Source organism: Ornithodoros turicata, chromosome 1 (assembly GCF_037126465.1).
Source record: "Ornithodoros turicata isolate Travis chromosome 1, ASM3712646v1, whole genome shotgun sequence".
NCBI lineage: Eukaryota > Metazoa > Arthropoda > Arachnida > Ixodida > Argasidae > Ornithodoros > Ornithodoros turicata.
Window position 1 is genome coordinate 89,630,731 of NC_088201.1, and position 19,597 is coordinate 89,650,327.

The 19,597-nt window shown below is 47.1% G+C and overlaps 1 protein-coding gene across 2 annotated transcripts in view; it reads right to left on the reverse strand.

The window, feature by feature from the left end:
- Positions 1-19,108, reverse strand: part of LOC135366083 (phospholipid scramblase 2-like) — a 54,917-nt gene extending 35,809 nt beyond the window's left edge. Inside the window, exons 1-4 of one of the 2 annotated variants that reach the window (XM_064598748.1) lie at positions 18,970-19,108; positions 7,077-7,229; positions 6,818-6,895; positions 4,468-4,619 (exon numbers count right to left, since the gene is read on the reverse strand). In XM_064598748.1, the coding sequence (XP_064454818.1) occupies positions 4,468-4,619; positions 6,818-6,895; positions 7,077-7,229; positions 18,970-19,075 (489 nt within the window). In that variant the 5' untranslated portion in view covers positions 19,076-19,108. Of the gene's footprint in view, positions 1-4,467; positions 4,620-6,817; positions 6,896-7,076; positions 7,230-18,831 lie in introns of both variants that reach the window. The other variant, XM_064598743.1, reaches the window with a different exon arrangement.
- Between the last annotated feature and the right edge of the window lie 489 nt (positions 19,109-19,597).

Consider the following 19,597-nt stretch of genomic DNA (forward strand, 5'->3'; position numbering starts at 1 on the left):
TCGGAAGCACAGTCGTCTCGTAAAGCTTGCGGCAAAATCGGAAGTAGTTGGCGCCTGCAGTAACCTAACTACTGTAGTTAACTACTCGAAATAGTAGTTTAACTAGTAGTTGCCACTACATTTCTGCAAGTAGTTGATAACTACTTTTTAACTACAGTCAGGTAGTTTAACTAGTAGGTTAACTACATGTAGTTAACTACTGGCCATCGCTGCTCATTACGGCCAATGTCTCAATACGGCCGAATATAGTCTCATTACGGCCGAAGATGTCTCATACCGGCCAAATGTCAAAATGTGTATTGTAACCTGCATTGATATGCAACGTCGCAGCCAGGTATGGATATATATTCAGCAGTGTATAAGCCATGCAGTGTGCCCTTAGGGCCCTTACCATATTTATATACACATATTGCGAGACAAACGGTATTGAGTATATATTTATATACATACAGAGTCACGAGACCCTGAGTCACTGTCGGACAACATCCCATTGTTGTCTCTACTCAATTCGGGACATTCCGGCGCCGGTTCAGTGGGGAGATTTCGAAGGATTGGAAGGATTACAAGAGATTTGGCAGACTGGAAGGCATACAAAATTTCTCACTTCACAACAGAACCTTATGATGATCTTAACAGCTCACCTCTTCGGCCAGGACTCCCTGGGCAGCAACATCCTACTAGCCATGTTGTTGTTTTTCTTTTTTGGAATCCTCCGTGCAGCCACATACCATGCCTGGGATGGAAAACCAGCTATAAATAACAATGTATTTGAATGACTTCCTCTTGAAGTATTTATTCTAATCAGATATGCTTTTGTGCCTAGTATGGTGAGCGAAGGCACATAAGTACAACATTTGCAGACGTTCGACGTAAGCAGTTGAAGGAGATCAATTCAAGTACGCCGACTTGCGCTTTTATTTTTGAACAAATGGCTTACAATGATACGAGTAAATGCTGCTGTACGGTGATGCATTATCGGTATCTTATCGTCTTCGAATAAATTTGTTGTTCCTAAACGCGCAACCAACTGGAAACGGCGCAAACCTACGAACAGATGCCGAGTTACAGCTATTACAGGCATTTCGGCTGTTATGATTCATTTGAATTACTCGTATGAGAATGCAACTATGTGTGGACAGCACACTACTAAGCCAGACAGTCTACGAAAGCATAACTCACCAGAATTCCCGCTTGACTTCGTCTTGGTCAACACTGCGCGATATACGTTGGGACTGTGGCGATTCATTCAACTCGGTTTTCACCGGAACAGGCGCTGCTTGAAAGACAACGACGGAAAATAGAGGGCCGCTATAAAGTCCGCTAATTTGCACATTACAGCACTACAAATCAATATGTGAACACGTCGTAAACTGCAATTACTCGCTCACACAAGAAACGAGATACCCAACGTTGCTAGACACCATCTGAAGTGAGAGGTGAGAGTAACAAAACAACAAGATATATTTGTGGTTGTTTTTGGGTACCATAACAAAAATAAAGTTATTATTATTATTATCATTATTATAGCGAGAAAATGTACCGTTTTCAGGTTGCTACCACTGCTCCATGTGCCCGCAATTGTCCTGCGTGTATCATTAAAGGGACCGAAAAGTGAAAAATAACCCCCATATTTTTGTCCACTGTCGTGCACAACATCGTTGTTTGATAAGATACAGAAAGCATTACTTCTCAATTCGGAATATTCTTTACGTATAAATATTTTGAAGATTGCCGGAACATGGACGGTGCTGCCAGCGAACGGCGAAAAAGAGCAACTTGGGTTTCAGGTCCAGGGCTCCCAGGGATTGGTCAACCCTTACCACGTGAGAGTTAATTTTGTAGAGAACAAAGCTGACGCACATTATCTTACAGCTAAACGCCATTTTAAAAATGACGCTCACTTCCATAGCTTTTCCGTTAATAAAGCATTCAGCTAATTCGCCGCTACGAGCTACGATCCGCCGCGCCATCTGCAAGGCCGTCTGTGTTATCGCGTTTATTGTTTACGTCGTGGGTGGTCGTGTTGGTCGCGCGAAGAGAAATGAATGACATGATCGTGATTGCTGTGTCAATTATTCGAGAGACCTACATATGCCTGGTGTAGTTTTGGTGTTCGGGGATGCAAAAATTATGTTCGTTCACCATCGGCGGCGGGCGTTTTCTACCACAAGATTCAACAGGAGAGTGCGCGAAAACGAATGTGGTTCGAAACACTCGGTTATTAGATGTAGCAGTCGTGTCGTGTGTGCTGAGCTCATTTTGCTGCCGATGACTACGAAGATGCCGTAAAAGGCGAATTGCGAAGACGTCCGAGGCACACTGATGCTCAATACCCAGCGATTTTGCTTCACCAAGGTGACGAGTTCAACACAACGTCTTAGGTATGTACAGGCGTCACACATGTATAAATTATAATATAGCGACGACGTATTCCATTTAACTTATGTTATCCCACTTGTCCCGTACTCAACATTGTCAACATCAACAAATTTAATTTTAGGGGCCTTCCAGTGTTGAAGTGGCGCAAGACTGCTTCGTGTGTGTGTGATCCAGGCACTCAAGTTGACATGACAGAAATAGCTGAAAGCAGGTATGCAAAGTCCACAGATGGAAGCACTAGATCTGTTACGTGTTGCAGACTTTGCAACATCTTTTTGAGTCTTTAGACAGGTGCAGAACATTAGTATGACGTCAACAAGAGGAGAAGAAACCGGTGAGAACTACTAGCTTGTTTGAAGGGTAGAAGAATACTTCCTGTTGAGATGTAGTCATGACTTTATGACTAAGGAACGCTAATTAATTTTCTAGAGATGCATCTTCTACACTTGAATGCCCAGTGAAACAGCAAACGTTCATTGTCTTTGAAGCCCCACTACTGGAATTGTTCAATGTGTGTCAGAGCTGCAGCGAGCCATGCAAGGTTACCACATCATATTGGTCCTAAATTTGCAGAGTTCCCCTATCTAGGATGCAACTGTCATTTCTCTTTATTGCTGTTCCGATCCTACCTTCTCAGAGATTAATATGGTTCACCATACACTGCATGGGCACTGCCTTTCTCTATACTCATGCTTTCGGTTTCTTGTTCTGTTGAATAAACTTCATTGAGTTTGCAGCCATCACGCTGTCTACTGTGTTTGCCCCTCATCTATAGTGATGTGCTGTAACGGTATAGCACATCAACATGCCAACAACCTACCAAACAACCTTGCCTAGTCCGACTTTTGGATGGAAACTACACAATGTGGTAACATCCACATATATAAAGTTTTAGTCGACGGAGATTTGCTGTTTTTGTACAACCTTCATTGTACATTTCTTTTCTCTCACTTAGCATGCCTGAAGAAATGTTCTGATCTTCATCAAGATGACAGGTCATTGTTTGATCTGCAGCATTATTGTTCCTGTAATCTTTTCACCAACAGAGAATACAAAAGTGAACAAATGGTAAAATATAGCTAGGTTGTTAAATTCAAAAGGGAAAGACGAAACTGTTTATACTTCTCTTGTTTATTTTGTTGCAGGTTTTACAACTCTATCAAGTACGTCAAAACATCAGAGGGCAGGAAGTCCTACTCTGTTTCCTAAATCCCTGGACAATAAAAAAGAAAGATGCATGAACCATTGTGTGTGACACAAGCCGTGGGGGCACACCGCCTCGGACACACTTGGATAAGCATAAAATACAGCGATTGCTAATCTGGTGGATGCTTATTTTTTTCTTTTTGGCCGTAATGAGACACATGGGGATTAAAGGATTTTCCGCCGTAATGAGACTTTCGGCCGTATTGAGACTTCGGCCGTCATGAGATGTTACCGACCTGGTCGCGAGGAAGAGGCAGCCCTTTGTCTGAGGTCCCCCAGGATCGTCGCACGTGCCGTTCTGTCGCGCGGATTGGGGTCAGTGGGAGGTGAGGCGGGAGGGAGCGTGGGGTTGGACGGGACAATCGGGACCGGAACAGCACGGAAGGAAGACCCTTACGAGACGAATAAACTATGTAAGTTGTATTCCAGTTTGGTGCCAGAGTCATCTCTTGGTTGACGGCGGAGAACGTACTCGACTGTGGTTTAGGAACCCGGTTTGGGTGGCGTAAGGTAGGAAGCAAACGCCACATTGCTAATTGCCATAAAAGGCCGTGCGACCCTCTCTCTCTCTCTTCAAATCAGAAGCATAACTATATCATTCTACGTCCTGCCCTGCTTTTAGAGTGTAGGAGGTGTAGGCCATTTCTTTTCTGCCAATGAATGCAAGATGCACGGTGTCCACATAAGGCGTACGCCCCGTGTTTACAACAAATCAGGAGGGAGAACGATATCCTTCGGAATCATGACTGGGTAGGAGCGTGCTATGCGGTCAACTTTAGTCACACCGGACAGCATGCAGACTGCATGCACATAAGGTGCGCTTTTGTGAGGCCGAGCTTTGTTCATACAAGTCCTTAATTAGCAGAGGACATAACGATTCACCTGTAGGCAACAGCAGCAGAAAAGCCCTCGAAACCTGCTTTGGCACCGCAAGGGTCGACTGAATTGCATCACCAATCGTTTTTGGTAGTCATAAACGTACATATTAAAACATCGTTTCGCTTCGCAGCACATCCGAGTACAAGTGTTACCCTCTGCAACAAAAAACAGCCAAATATATACATCAGAAGCAAATATGAGCGTGCGCTCCACATGCATTGTCACGTCCGCGAAGACTACGATAAAATCGATACGACAGCATTCCTTTAAGGGGGAATCACTTCTTCAGATATCTATGGATGGTTTTCGTTCGCACAAGACACGTGCACGCTCTAAACTATCATCATAAGATTGGTACTGGCGTGTTCTCTTAGCTTTTCTCTATTCAATGTCGTATTTTTTTAGAGGACAAGGTTGAGCCGTTGATTTTTAATAAATTAACGTTTGGTGCGCCTCAAACATGTGCTGCCATCTTGATAGAGTGTCGCACACTAAAATATTTGCGAATTCGTGCTCAATACAAATCAACGGATAGTCCTGAAATTCTACAAAATGTGTCATTGGCAAGGGCAAAACAAGGAGAACACTCCAGTACCTCTGTTTTGACGATATATTACGCCGTTTCTGAGCGCTGTGCGAACAAACGTTCTCTATTGTCTTGCGCAGAAGTGATTCCCCTTTAACACACTTTTGCGGCCTCTGTGTCTGCGGCGCCGTCGCACTCCTCCCACGTGTGTGTTTCTTTATCGCGGCGCCGGTTCAGTGGGGAGATTTCGAAGGATTGGAAAGATTACAAGAGATTTAGCAGACTGGAAGGTCTTTACGATAACGGTTCCGAAAATGTGATACGCCAATAATCTGATTCCTTTGAAATGGGGGACAACATGTTGGTGATCTTGATCTTGGATTTGACAGCTTCCTTTTTTAGTGCAGTTTTCATAGAGCGCTTCTGATGGCGCCACGAACCAACCTTAGGTATGAGCGGAGTGCAGACGTGGAGAGCGGACAGCAGGAAGGGGGGGGGGGGGGGGGTCAGGCGGTTTGGTGTGCGAAAACCCAAGGAAAACCTTAGACAGCACAGCCGGTGGTAGGATTCGAACCCGTCCTAATCTTCCGCACTGCCTTTGCTACCTCAAACGAGCGGGCGCTTTTGCCCACTCGGCCATGACGCTGGTCGCTCAGTCTCTGCGCAACCCGTCTCACGTGATATCGTCCACGTCGTCTGGCAACACAGACGCCGCGGAGTTACAGCGCTGATGGCGTGCTGCGGAACGTTCGCGCGAGTATAGAGTTCGCAGACACGCCGCAGATACTGCTGCGGGAGGTGCAGACGTGGTGACCGAAAATGAGGAACGTAAGCGTGCGCTCGGCCCGATGTTCAGAAATGCGCACCACAGAGTACAGTGACTTCAATAGAAGTGAACGCTTTTGCAGGCGAGACCCGTGTTTCTACACGAGGCCCATGGCAACTATGGTCGGGTTTGCCGTTGTACCGCACGCAAATCATATACGGTCACAGGTAGCAACTGCCCTTCGTCTCCTGCAATGCCATGGCATCGCGTACGCGTTTGGCAGTGCGGCTAAAACTACAGTGATTATTTTTCCCTCTCTCTGCAATCTCCAACGCAGCGTATATGTGGGGAGTGGTTCGAGTGACAGTACAACTGAACCGTGACCGCTATGAGAAGCGGCATTGAGTGATTTAGCTCTCGTTGTTGACACTCTATGCAAGATAATTGTCCATAAAGAGCTGGTAACCGCGAAGAGCTATTGCTGTGAGGCTGAAATCGCGCTGGATGAAAACTGCCTTGAAAAAATGATTATGCTGCGTGCAGTTAATTCAAGAGGAGACTGCGCAGAAGAACTTTTTACTGGAATTACGAGAATCCGTCACAAATTGATCACCTGCTCTTGGGCATGTGATATGCACGAAATATAATTTCCGCCAAATAATTTACCAGCTCCCGTGGCATAGTGGTTAGGATGATCGCCTTCCACGCCGAGATGGGGAGGTGACGCGGGTTTCAATCGCGGTACCGGCTGTGCTACCTGAGGTTTCCCTGGGTTTTCCGGCAGACTTTTCGGGCGAATATGTCGGCACAGGTCGCCCTGAAGTCGATCAAGGACGCATACTAGGCCTCATGTACCCTACGCCTTCCTGCTGTTCTCTCTCCATCTGTCCACGTCTGTACGCCGCTCATAGCCACAGTTGCTTCGCGGCGCTAACAAGAAAAAATAATAACGCACAAGCATCTTGGATAACACGAAAAAGTCGTCTCTACAACAGAATCTACCGCGGGAACAACGACGATCATGAACTATTGCGCATAATTTAAGCATTACTCAATCATACCTTCGATAATGTAGTACAAGAAGTGGCCTTGACTGGTCAAGGCAATGTATTTGTTCTGCGCCTTGTACGCAATTTGAACTGCAGAATGAAAAGCAAGCCCTTATGTCAAACGCGTTTGGCGAAAATGCAAAACACCCACGATATTATTATACCGAAATACAACGTATTTTACATCCGTCTTGGCAATGTCAAACATGCAAAACAAAAAAGTATATGGTCTACACACAAATATTATTGGGGCACAGAAGGTTATCATTACCGTCGAATTCTTGAGGTTGCCGGAAAATGACGACCTGGTCGACGTTGTTCAAATATTCTAGACCTAGCGGGCGAACATAGAGCCCTGGCAAAGGAAGTATCGTTTGCTGAGTGTCTGGTTCCTTGAGTAGCACCGCCCCAGATATGCCAGATACTGTGGAGAGGATAATAGGCTCTTGAAGCTCCACAGAACACTATAAGGGCATTGTATTGAGACGCGGGGGAAACTAGACGTACTAGATAGTGGTAGAGTCACTATTTAGTGACTCTAGGAGAAACGTGAGATTCGTGTTGCAAAAAAAGGAGAGAGAAAGAGATGGGAAAAGGGTGCAAGAGATCTCTACACTCAGACGGCACCTCAGGCACAAGACGTGATCTTTATGCAAAAGCGTCTGTCACCACAGTGAGATATTGCCCGCAGCTGGAGGCCTTACTAACAGTCTCGCCGTCCAGAGGTCTACTTGTGGCATTAACGACAGCAAGGTAATGGAAAGCTAAAGTCGCACCCTAAACGTAAAGCCTCGCTGTACAGGTAACCTAATAAGTGTAGGTTTAGAGGGTGTTTGCAAAATGTCAAATTAGTTGTGTTCAGGTGCTCAAAGTGTATCAGAAGCAGCGTTTGCGTGCCCCGGAGAATGTTCTGCGATCATTGTCGGACGAGCGAGCAGCAGCTGCGGCTCTTCATATTTTTTTCATTCTTTGCTTGCCGGCAGATTGTACAACAAATATTGTGTGGTCTTGCGCAAGAACGATTATGGCAGGTGACCTGTAGCGATATAATTGTAATAAGGTTCTGGAAGGATCTCTTCCTACACCAGTGTGGTGGTTCCTGAAGCTATGGAGGTTTAGTGAGTCGTGGGGAAGTTCCACGCAACGTTCTTCCACAGTCGGGTCAACGTCTCCCCGGGGGACACATGCAGTAGACGTACAGATATACCTGTCCTACGCGTTTTTGTTTTTCCTGTTATTTCAGCTGTTTCGCTGTTGAACCTTTTTTTTCTTTTCTGAGGCACACAAGGACGGGTATAATTTGCGTGAATGCAAAGTAACGACCGGAATAACACGTTCTCTACTGGTTACTCAATTACATTTGGAGTCGAGTATTTGGTAACGGTAATCAAGTACTTTTTGCGAGTAACGGGCACAAGTCTGGTGACAAGACACCGCCGAGTGAAAATATTTTGCATGGTGGCTCCTGAAAGGATTAGATCTGATTAGTGATGCAGGTTTCTAGCAGCGCTAAATGCCATGTCATTTAAATTCGTGGCACAATAACGCGTCTGGGGCACTGAAAGGAGACGCGTCGGTATATTTGAAGGCAACTTGTGTGAGGTTGCGCTGTAGACCTTTCATACTTTGGCGCTCGAAATGCGACCATGACTGTTTGGAGGGGCAGTGGATGGAATGCTCCTGTTGCCATTGTGAGCTGTAGGTGTGATGTTCTCTTGCCCTTGGGGCCCTGTTGCCACACAGGCCAAGACCCCCGCGATACATGAAGGGAATCTCACGACATACTGAGATGGAATCATGATAGCAGTACGCGCACGCGAGCAGTTTGCAATTCTCCATCTCTAAGGTGCGAACGACGTTTCGCTTTAACGTGACTGTTGTACCTTTTACTACAATCCGTTTACCAGCGTAATCTACGTTGTAATCCCTGTAGAGGCTGTTCGTTCGTCGTGAGACGTGTGAACGGTGTAAAGCGTTGGAGAACGGTATCTTTGCTTAATTTGCGACCTCAATAACCCATGTAGGGTAAACTTGCCTTGAGTGAACCCCTAAGGAAAACAAAGATTCAGCCCAAAAAAAGATCAGAACAAAATCTGTCACTCACGCTTCTACAAATGACTATCTACAGATAGGGGGATACAAAAACTGCAGACATTAGACTCTTAAAGTTTGCCTTAGTGGTCCAATAAAGGAAGCCGCTTCGTAAATTGCACCTTGACGTTCCTAAGTTTGACCCCAGAACTGCCCGTTCCCTTCTTTTTTCTCGTCAGAACTCAAAGGCTCGCAGACTTTCAAGAAAAGTGGCCTATAGTTTCGACGACTTATTGAAACTCCTGTGGTAGTGTACATCATACACGGATAAAAACATAGGAGACGGGGTCCTAAAGCGGTGCGCCACGCAAAGCAGTCACTGCAGATGCGATGGTTCACAACCTTTTCCGAACGCTACTAGCTTTCGCACAGCTCACGTTCACCTTATACATGTAAGTGGTCTAGATGACATCTAGAGTGTAATAACATGAAGAGCATATTGGCAGGCTTGACATGATGGGAAGGGCAGAGAGGCGTGTTCGCCCTCGTCCTTTTGTGTTCCCATCATGTCAAGAAATCCAGAAGGCAGCAATAACAGTAATTGCACACGCTCGTGCGTGTTCACAACGCAACTCCTGCGTATAACATCGTCACAATTCCTTTCACACTTGCAGCCTTACGTACATCGACCCCACTATCCTCATCTCGCCGCTGGGAAAGAACAGGAACCGGAGATCGCGGGCACACAAATGTTGCGCGTGTCAAATGTTCACAATGTCGTCCCCCTCCCCCCCTATCACTCATTGTTGCGCAAAAAAACGAGAAAACTACAAGGCGTTGAATGAACACAAGCACAGATCAAGGCGGACGCATTCCCAGTGATGCTTGCAATACGTTCTTCCAGCGACGGCTCGGAGCCGGCGCTGCTCACATTTCAAAGATCATTTTTGTGACGTCTGCGCCGTCTTCAGCTGAGATATTTCGTAACTGCGTTCGAAACATATCAATAATCGTAACAGTAACATAAGCCTGTAACTGCAACCGATTTTCTTCCGAATTCTCCCTGGAGTGTGGAAAGTGGGGAAAAAGTTTTGTTTGACCGCGTTCAAATGCGTCACCACTGTATTATGTTTTTACGCAATAAATGCTGCCCTAGCGAATATATTGCGCCCACGGCAGACGTTTGATTCCCCCGCTCGCGCGAAGCTCTCAGCTTTTCGACGGAGGTCACGTGACAAGCCAAGAGAATGCGCGTCACGATGTAACAAAGCACCTGCATCCACTCAGAGGAGGGACGGCAGGGTGACGTCAGCCGGGATCTGTCATCCACACGGCGGAAATAGGAGCGTCGTCTGCTGAGTACGTTTCTTAGTTTCTTCTGACAGGACCTTCTCCCGATAAGATCAAAATGGAGTCCGGAACAGTCCATCTGTCTTGTGCAGCAGCTCGGGTTGTAGTGCAGGTGCCCATTGTTCGCAGTTTGCATTGCTCGCTCACGTCAGGTAAATTTGGCGACGGAGCAAGTAGCAACACATCGCTTCAAATAGATTCAGAAGTCGGCGTTAACGGATTTCATGACGCTCGCTTGTGACGCATAATCAGTCTCATTGGAATGCAGACTGCATAGGCAGAGTTCAGTGCCAGGTTGAACATCCACACGTTGAATCAATGCAAGCCACCTACTTCTTGATGGCGCATTTGCCGGATCCGTTGGATGAAACAGCGCTGGAGACAACACAAAAAAGATACAAACACAACCACTGCTTATCTTTCATTGTGTTGTCTCCCGCGCTGCTTCATCCAGTGGATCTATGCACCAACTACCCCAATTCTCCGTCTCAGTTCATTTGCCGGAACCTGACGCATGCGAAAGCCGCGCGTCCTTTTGGCTTCATTTTTTTTTTTTTTTCATTTGCGCAGCTTTGAACTCCACACGGCATCCCCGTAGGCCTCCTGAATGAAGCACACACTTGTCCAACACATGTGTACGAACAATTATACAGACTCTATCACGATTGAATGGGACGAAAACGAGAGACGCGTCAAACCGCAAAAAGAGCCACATTGAACACCGCCACATATGAGACGCCGATGGCCGACATGCGTCCCGTACGTACTCCCTACTCGTAGAAGCACCCAATGATGATAAAGAACCATAAAAGAACCACCGTAACGTGCCACCGGTAAACAGATACGATTTTCAAAGCGTCCTATTCGATATCCTAGAACGAATAGCAGTGATCAAGTATTGCAAGTCGTTCTGTCGAGAGCAGACGGATTTTTCGCAGCGAATGAGATGCATTGCCGGTGCGACGTCACATGACTGGAGGAGTAGCCTGGAGATGGAGCCCGGAACCGTCCCGCCGCGGCAGCGTTATTTGCAATTAAATTGCGATGTAGCGGGACATTTTTGAGCCGAAATATTTTTTGTGTATGCTTTTCATGGGCCATTTCCCGAAATACGAGCAGTTTTTAGGAAGCTTGACAGCTAGCGCAACGTAGTCGCCCGATGTCAAAGTGAAGGAACCGCGAGCCCGCAGTTCGTCCCTCAACTGAGTTTAAAGGTCGGACAACACGGCAACTGTCCACCTTCCACCTGCCTATCCCTTTAGAGGGCCATGAACGAGCTTGCTGGGCGGGACCCGTGGATGCCATGCGACTACTGAAGTCTTTTTTCTATGTTTTTCTTTCTTTGTCTTACAGCGGCCATGAGGACCTATATTTGTACCACAGTAATAGTATTGTACAAAAATAAGTACTCATATACTTTACAGAATCGGTACGTTTCAGCGTGTCAAATTCACAGTCAAACTCAAAGTTGATTGTCGCCTCGAGTAAATGTTGCACACTAAATTTTTTGCCGTGTATTTCGAGAGCCATTTATTTAAATGATATGAAGCAATAGCACGGAATCTGTGAGGATGACTGGATTAACTGCAACACGTTGACAACGGCCGCCAACACATAGGCGGAGATCGTGCAGTATATCGGGGATTCCGTGTTGTGAACTAGAGAGGCAAATTTTTACAGGATTCGGACGAAACACGCGATTCTTATGATGTCCCTCGAAACGTTTGATCTTCAGTGTCGCCTGGGTAGACTTCTCGGACGAGGCCTGCCCCCCTGGGAAAGTTCCGGGGTTGGGGGCGCGCGCCCCCAAGCCCCCACAAAGCCTTCCGCAATGCACCAACATGGGAATTCCAAGAACGACCATTTGTTTATGTCGGCAGGCCCACATCACGACGAAGCAAGTAGTCGCTCTCCCGCCTTGGCAGTCTGCCATAAGCGTTGCTGAGTGATGGGTCGTACGCCAGTGATTCGTTGATATTGAACCGTGAGTGAACCGTGAAGACAGGTTCTCGCTAAATCAATCGACAATTCTGTCATTCATGGTTCCCTTGGTTGCCTTCCAAGTTGCGGGAAGCAGCGAGACTCATTGCGACCCGTTAGTAAGAGTCCTAAGCCATCGAGCTAAGAACCAAAATATACCCATTCTTCTGATCCATATCCATTCCCTCAGGCCCCGCGGCCGGATGAACAAACACTAAACTATTCCGTGCCGTTTATTGTGAGAGCTCGACCATTGGGAGGAGACTGTTTCAGAGCGCGTCATTTGACGTCACACGACCGGCGGCGCCCAGGCCCATGAAGGGAAGAATCAAAGGAGAGGGCTATAACACGGAGCGCCGTGAGACTTCTCTAGCGGTCGCTCCTGGCAATGCCACGCCCATCTAGTTGGCCAGTCATGTGATCCCCTCTTGTTTTCGGTTATGGCGGTCAGCGCGGAGGCCTCGAAGTTTAGCAAACCTAATCTTCAGGCAACTTCTGACCTTCAAGGAGCACATTTGCACAACACTTTGAAGGGTATGAGGTATTTCAGCATTTGCCGCGTAATAAATCACAGCGAAAGTTCAACAGAACAGAAGAGAAGCGACGCAATGTCACGATGACGTACCTACGTCTTCTAGCAATTTAGTGATCCATTGCGTCCACATTGAAATGATGTATTTTTGTGTTTCAACGAGTATAATTTCTAGCTCCAAAGATGTTATGAAAACGGAAGCATGTTATTCGACCGCTGCTCGTCTCCGTATTCAGGTCAGATACCCCGCGGGCATGCAGCATGCCATGTTTGATGACGTGTTGCCGTCACGTGTATGGGCAACTAACCACAATGCCATGCGCCGGTCAGCAAGACCGCTCGCATTGGCAGAGGCGGTTAGGGTATCTCCTTAGTTTCTTTCCTCCAAGCCCAGGCCAGTGCCGCCATTTTGCAGCGGAGGTACGCCTTCAAATCTCGCTGTGCCTTTCATTCTTCCATTCTGGAGCCGAGCTACGGCCTCGAAATCTCCCTATGCCTTTCTTTCCGCCATTTTGAAGCAGAGCTACCGCCTTGAATGAAATCTCCCCGAGCTTTTTCGTCCATCTTGGAGCCGAGATACGCCTGGAAATCTCCCCGTGCCTTCCATTCTGTCATTTTAGAGCGGAGCTATCGCCTTGACATCTTCCCATGCGTTCCATTCCGCCATTTTGGAGCGGAGCTACTATCTTCAAATCTCCGCGTGCCTTTCAGGGATTTCCCTACACCCCCCAGGGGGGATGTACACCCTCCCTGCATTTTTGCAACCCCCCCCCCCCCCTGAAATTTCTCAGGTGACCCCAACCAGCTCGGCCACCAACACGTTCTGGTAGTGAGTCCGGCGCAGCGAATTACATCATGTACTCTCAAACTTGGGCTGTAGGACCGCAGCCATGCAGGTGATCGTACCATGAATATATCCAAAATCATTTGAAAGTGACTGTTGAAATATTGCGCGCATATACGCGCAAAAATGCGCGCGGGCACGCAGACTCAATGTGGATCATCAAGAACCATTTGCGCCCAACTCAATCAAGCAAGGTATTCTGCTTTTTTCGTCTAAGGTTTTCACCGTTGGTTGCTAGGTATTCATTGAGCTTCGTGAGACAAGGCGCTAGTCTTTTTTCTTTGTCGATCGTGTGATTATGCATCTTAATGTTGAAATGCCGTTCATAATGAATCTGTATTCTAATGTACTGTGTTCTAAGGTAATAACATGTACAAATAGAACGGGAAAGCTGTGCAGATATGTCACCATTGCGCCACGATTCTTTGCGTGTCTAAGAAAACTTCCGTAAGTGCTACCTTCACCAAGCATAACCCCCCCTCCCCTTGAAAGCTCGGCACCCCCCCCCCCCCCAGCAGTGAATTTCTGGGGAAATCACTGGTGCCTTTCATTCCGCCATTTTGGGTCGGAGCTATCGCCTAGAAATCTCTCTGTGCTTTTTATTCCGCCATTTTCGAGCGGTGCTATCGCCTTAAAATTTCCCCGTGCCTTTCATTCTGCCATTTTGCAGCGGAGATCCTGCCTTGAAATCTCCCCATCCATTCTGCCATTTTGGAGCGGAGGTATCGCCTAGAAATCTCCCTGTGCCTTTAATTCCACCATTTTGGAGTGGAGCTATCGCCTTGAAATATCTCCGTGCCTTTCATCCCGCCATCTGGGAGTGGGGCTACAACCTTGAAATTCTTCTCGTTCCTAGTATTCCGCTTCTTGGAGCGGAGCTACCGCCTTGAAATCTCCCAGTGCATTTCATTCCGCCAGCAGAGCTACCGCCTTGGAATCTCCCCGTACTGCCGCCGCTCGCCTTTCATTCCTTATATGTGGGCGGAGGAATGACGGGTATGACGTCATGACGATCCTTTCCAGGCGGCAACAGATAAAAAGCGGCCAAACTCTCTCCATAAACGGCTCTGAACTATCTGGGTGCATTTGGACACCATTTCTTGGAATGCCTCCCAGACTCGAACATGACATACGCTCACTCTCCACGGGCTCCATTACTGCCTCCATGGAGAACTGAGCCGTTCGTGACTGAAGGAGCCCCATAGTTTCCGGATGAGCCGGACAAACGAACTGAATCGTAGAGTCAGAGGAATCGAAGAACCGAAGAAGCAGAGAGAACCGTCGTTCACGAACTCAATTGAAGAGCCGGAGGAGTCGGAGATCCGTCCATTCGCGAACTGAATCGAGTCGGAGAACCGTTCGCTCCCAAACGGTTCACCGACTCGGCAGTTCTCAACTGCTTCGTGCGGAGAACCGATTTGTTCTCCCGTGGTTCTCCCTCTTCATTGGCCCTTCAGCTCTCGGCGACTCCTTACGCAGAGTCGTGTTGTTCTCACTCTTCTCGTTTTGAATCTTAGCGTTGGTTCACTTCGTCGCGTTGACGTCGAGCTTTGTGGCGGTCGCTGTATGGGTGGAAGTGCTCAGAATCAGAAGTGTGTTTTTTTTTGTTGTTTATATTTATTTTCCGCTCGCTCTCCGTATCGCTGGCAGTGCTCCGCACTGAATAATTACAAGTTGCTTGTTGGGTGTACCGGAAAAATACCCCTTTTCGCTAGTATGTGCAGTGGCAGTCATGCTGCCCAGGTATTTCGTAAGACTCCGCAGCCTTCCAACTATTCAGGACGGCAGATTTTATTTTTATGGCAGCATTTTTCGAAGTACAGGACATTCGTTTGAGCTTTCAACTTTGTAAGCAAGGTTCTGGGTTCGTTCTGTGTAGAGATAACTGCAGTGTCGGAGTTACAGTTTTGTTACTTTGCTGTGTTCGCATGGATCCGTTGCTATAGAGAGCAACGAGAAAAGTAAGCAGACACAATGCTTAACACACTGGAGACGCTGACTGTGTTGTCGAGCGAAATTCAGCGACTCCACACAAGGAGGAGGCAGGAAAACAAGCGATAACTTGAACGCTCGAGCTTTGCGTATGAGAAGCACGAGCGTGAGGATCATAGTTGTCGCTATTGCTCTAGATGGGCCAGTACAGTGCTAGGATAGCTGTTTAAATAATCTAAGCGCCTTGTCCTGCCCACTTCTTTCATGTCTACGCTCCTGTTGCGCTCCACGTTAATATAAATAACCATTACTTTCTAGCGGTGCGAGACATTGAGTGATGGTTGAAGGTTCACTCAGCCCGAATGATTTTAAAGTTGTTTTACGCAATGCTGTTTTTGTAAGCAGTGAAAAGTAACAGAAACGGAAACGGGCATTATACCGGAAATATAGCAGGGAACGGTAACAGAAACAGAAACGTATTTCGCACACTTAGAATACCTGAAACAGAAACGGAAACGACAATAATTTAGGGTAATGATTCGGGTACTGCAGGACCCGAATTATTGCAATTACCGTATCATGTAGATAAATTGTTGAAATATACCTCAATGAAGCAAGCGAAAATTAACTGAAGAACTAAAACTATAATGGACTATCAAACTGGAGCATATAAGTAAGTAGTATACAGTAAATAGAAGAAGCATAGTTATACGCTTATGGTGACTTGTAAGTTGTAAGCGTGAGTAACACTCCTGAAAACCACGTTCATATTAGCTGTTCATAGAAATCACGTATATGTATATTTTGAATAAACGTTGTCTCCTGTGTGGATGTATCCCCGGAGTCCTCAAAATAGACTTCAGAACGTACAGGGATTAAGTTTTCAGGATTAGGTTAAGTCACGGTCTCAAACCATCTAAAAAAAGGAAAGGAAAGAAAGAAGAACAAAACGGGTGGCCGGGGGGGGGGGGGGTACCAAAGAACCGAAACGGAAACGTAAGCAACAATGGTGGTAACCGAAACTGAAACAGAAACATAATAAGCGCCAGTAACGGAGATGGTAACGGAAACGAAAAAGATTCCGTTACCTTTCCCTGTTCGTAAGGCTTTTATGCACCCAACTGTCCGCACGTTCAATACTACATACAGTGTGTTCTTCACTAACGCAAGCATTCACAAGTAACAGTTAAGTAATTATCAAAACGTGAAAGGATTTATTTGCGTACGAAGTCCGTCCCTCTTTTGCTGGTTCACTGGAGCTGCTTCCGGCATTACGGATAGCAGAAACGATCTGTGCAGATCTGCTACATCTACATCGTGGAACCAATGAATCACACTCCACACACCGACCGCTGTGGCGTCGCTCATGATCTCAGTTGTCTCGCGACGTAAACCCTCAATTATTATTATTAGTAATGAATCGCACGTGTGCAGATGTCTTTTTGTCACGAGCTTGTCGTTTTGAAGGCACATCGACAAGATTTCGTTCCATTTCCTTCGTTTCATTTACTTGGAAAGGAGTCCGGAGCAGTTTGGAAAGATAGTAGTACAGCTTGACACACAGTTCGTTGTGGAGTGCTTGCTGACACATTGCCTTTCTGGACCCCTGTCTACTGTCCTTTACGTAAAACGTCGGGTTGGGTTTGCTGGTAAGACATCATGAAATTCAGAAAAAAAGCGATAAAACCAGACGAAGAGACGAGGTGTGTGTTCCGTATGTGTTCTCGTCTCTTCGTCTGGATTTTGCGCTTTTAATTTCACCGCCCATTGCTCTCAGCACTTCCGAGGGATTGCGGGTTTGAACCCTGCCAAGGTCGTCAGCGACTTGGTGGCACAAGTTACTTTGACACGCCGTCTTCCTCGAGGGACGGTAAATTCTGGTGGCCGTGTGTGGAGATTTTGGCGCACGTTACAGAACCCCCAAGTGAGCAAAATTAATGCACAGACCGACCTCTGTGGCGTCGCTCATGATCATAGTTGTTTCGCGACGTAAAGCCACGAAATATTAAATATTATTACCTGCCGAGGGACTGCCCGCCTCCGCGCCTTCAACCGCAATTGTCTTAATATGCACGATTTTCACGATAGTTCCTCCCCGAGCAAGATTTCAAGAATTCGGGTAAAATCCGATATCTACCCGAAGTCCTTGCGGTCCTTGAACTTCTCGTTCTAGGTAAACCGTCTCAAAAGTGAATTATAGTATCAGCAAAGAGAGCTATTTGTGACAACCTATTTGTCCTCCTTTTATAATCCCCTCTTGCAGGGGTCAAAGACGAGCTTTTGTTTGAATACCGCGGCCAATCGCTGTCCCAGTCCCGAGCGGAAAGGTAAAGATTCTTGTGTCTCGTCCCAGTGTCACAGCAGTGGCTTGTTTCATAAACCTTTCGCTTCACCCGAAAATTCCCCGATGATGTATCAAACAGTACTCGTAGCGCCCGATTTCTCCCCGAATTATCGTGCGCAAATAGCACCCGATTCCCCCCCCCCCCCCGCCAATTTGAAAAATTCTGAAACCCGAAAACGAAGAACCCTAAGTAAGCGATGCGTTCGGACGTCTCCCATTCTTACACCTGGCGCTATCTCAAGAACGGATCGTTTGAACGAATCACTAATCTGAACGAACCGGATTTCCGATCACTATCCTGCGCCTACGGTTCTCGTGGCGCCATCTATCATCCGAGCTGCGTTTTCGGTGCAGACCACAGGAAATTCCGAGGAGGTATCGCAATAATGCTCTTGGATTACCAGAAACCTGCGCATTACAACTCAGGAACCTCTTACAACACGTACTTTCCGGCAGTGCACATACGAGTGTATACACCGTTTTCTAGTCGGCCTCACACCCAGCGCTTTTGCAGCCTCTGTTTACCGCAAAAGCCAGAAAGGAGGAAAGCGACACCAAGGAGGAAGCACACGACACGTGTGTTTCCTTCCGCCTGCTTTGGGCAGTGAACAGTTTTGAACGTGCTCTCCCGGCCAGATGGCGCTGCCGCTTTCAACATGGCGGCGTTCACGGGAAAACGGTGTATACAGCAGCATCACAAAAAACAGAATCAGGGCAAAGACAGAAAATTATACGCACGAGCCAGAGACGTGCCACAGACGTCAATCGCGTGTCCTTGCGAGGCTTATCAACGCGACGGCGCCCTACGCCACCGTTCTTATTGATTTCTAACTTTATCTATACACGGTGACAGTTGGTATAATCAGTTTGACGAAAATAGCATCGGTCCATTTTATGCTGCGGGTTAAATTAGACAAGTTTCCCCTAGGGGTTGTACAACAATAGCGCTAAAAGCGTTGTTCAGCGTTGTTGTGCGGAACATTTTGCGGAAGCCATACATCCTTTGGTCATACCTTCTGTGGGCGCCACTGCTGAGCTAGCGATCGCCAAGGGTAGTTCTGAGCCTAATGTAGCAGAACTAACGGAGGCATTCACGTCAGGAGCAAGCATCCCAACGATATCTGAAGTGGTTGAAGCTGGGGTCATGGTACCTGCTGCAGTTATTCCGGAACGCTCAGTGTCGACAACTCCAGATGTGTCATTAGGCTGATTGTAGGGCAGAAACGCTGAACTGCTCGTTATTCCTGAGGAATACATTCTTGTCTGAGCCAGGCTTCGGATGATGCCCGATTTCTCTCGTCGTCGTCTTCTTCGGTCTCTCGGCTTGCCAAAGTATATTTACCTTGGCCTTGCACCAAGGGAGATTGGTCATGGCTAAACTGTAGCCTACAGGTAAACGTGGCTATGCCTGGGAGGTGACCCGAGTTCGAATCCGGGCGCCGGCTGTGCTGTCTGGGTGTTTTCCCTGGGTTTTCCTCAGACGCTTTAGGCTCCGTGTACTAAAATTTCGGAATACTGGTAGCGCCCTCTCCCGTGAAGGCCGCTTCCAACTGGGTAGGTGATTGACACACGGTGGCAATATGGGGCAATGGAAAACGCAGATCCCAATACCAAAAAGTGTCAACGAAGGATGGTCTTAACAGGAGATACTGTTGCGCTGTTCGTTGTTTTAACATGTTGACAAGACGCTGGGAAGCGTTTGAAGTTTCACTACTTCCCCATTCAAACTAGGGAAGCTGATAGCGACAGCGCTGGGTATCTGTCACCCAAAATAATTCA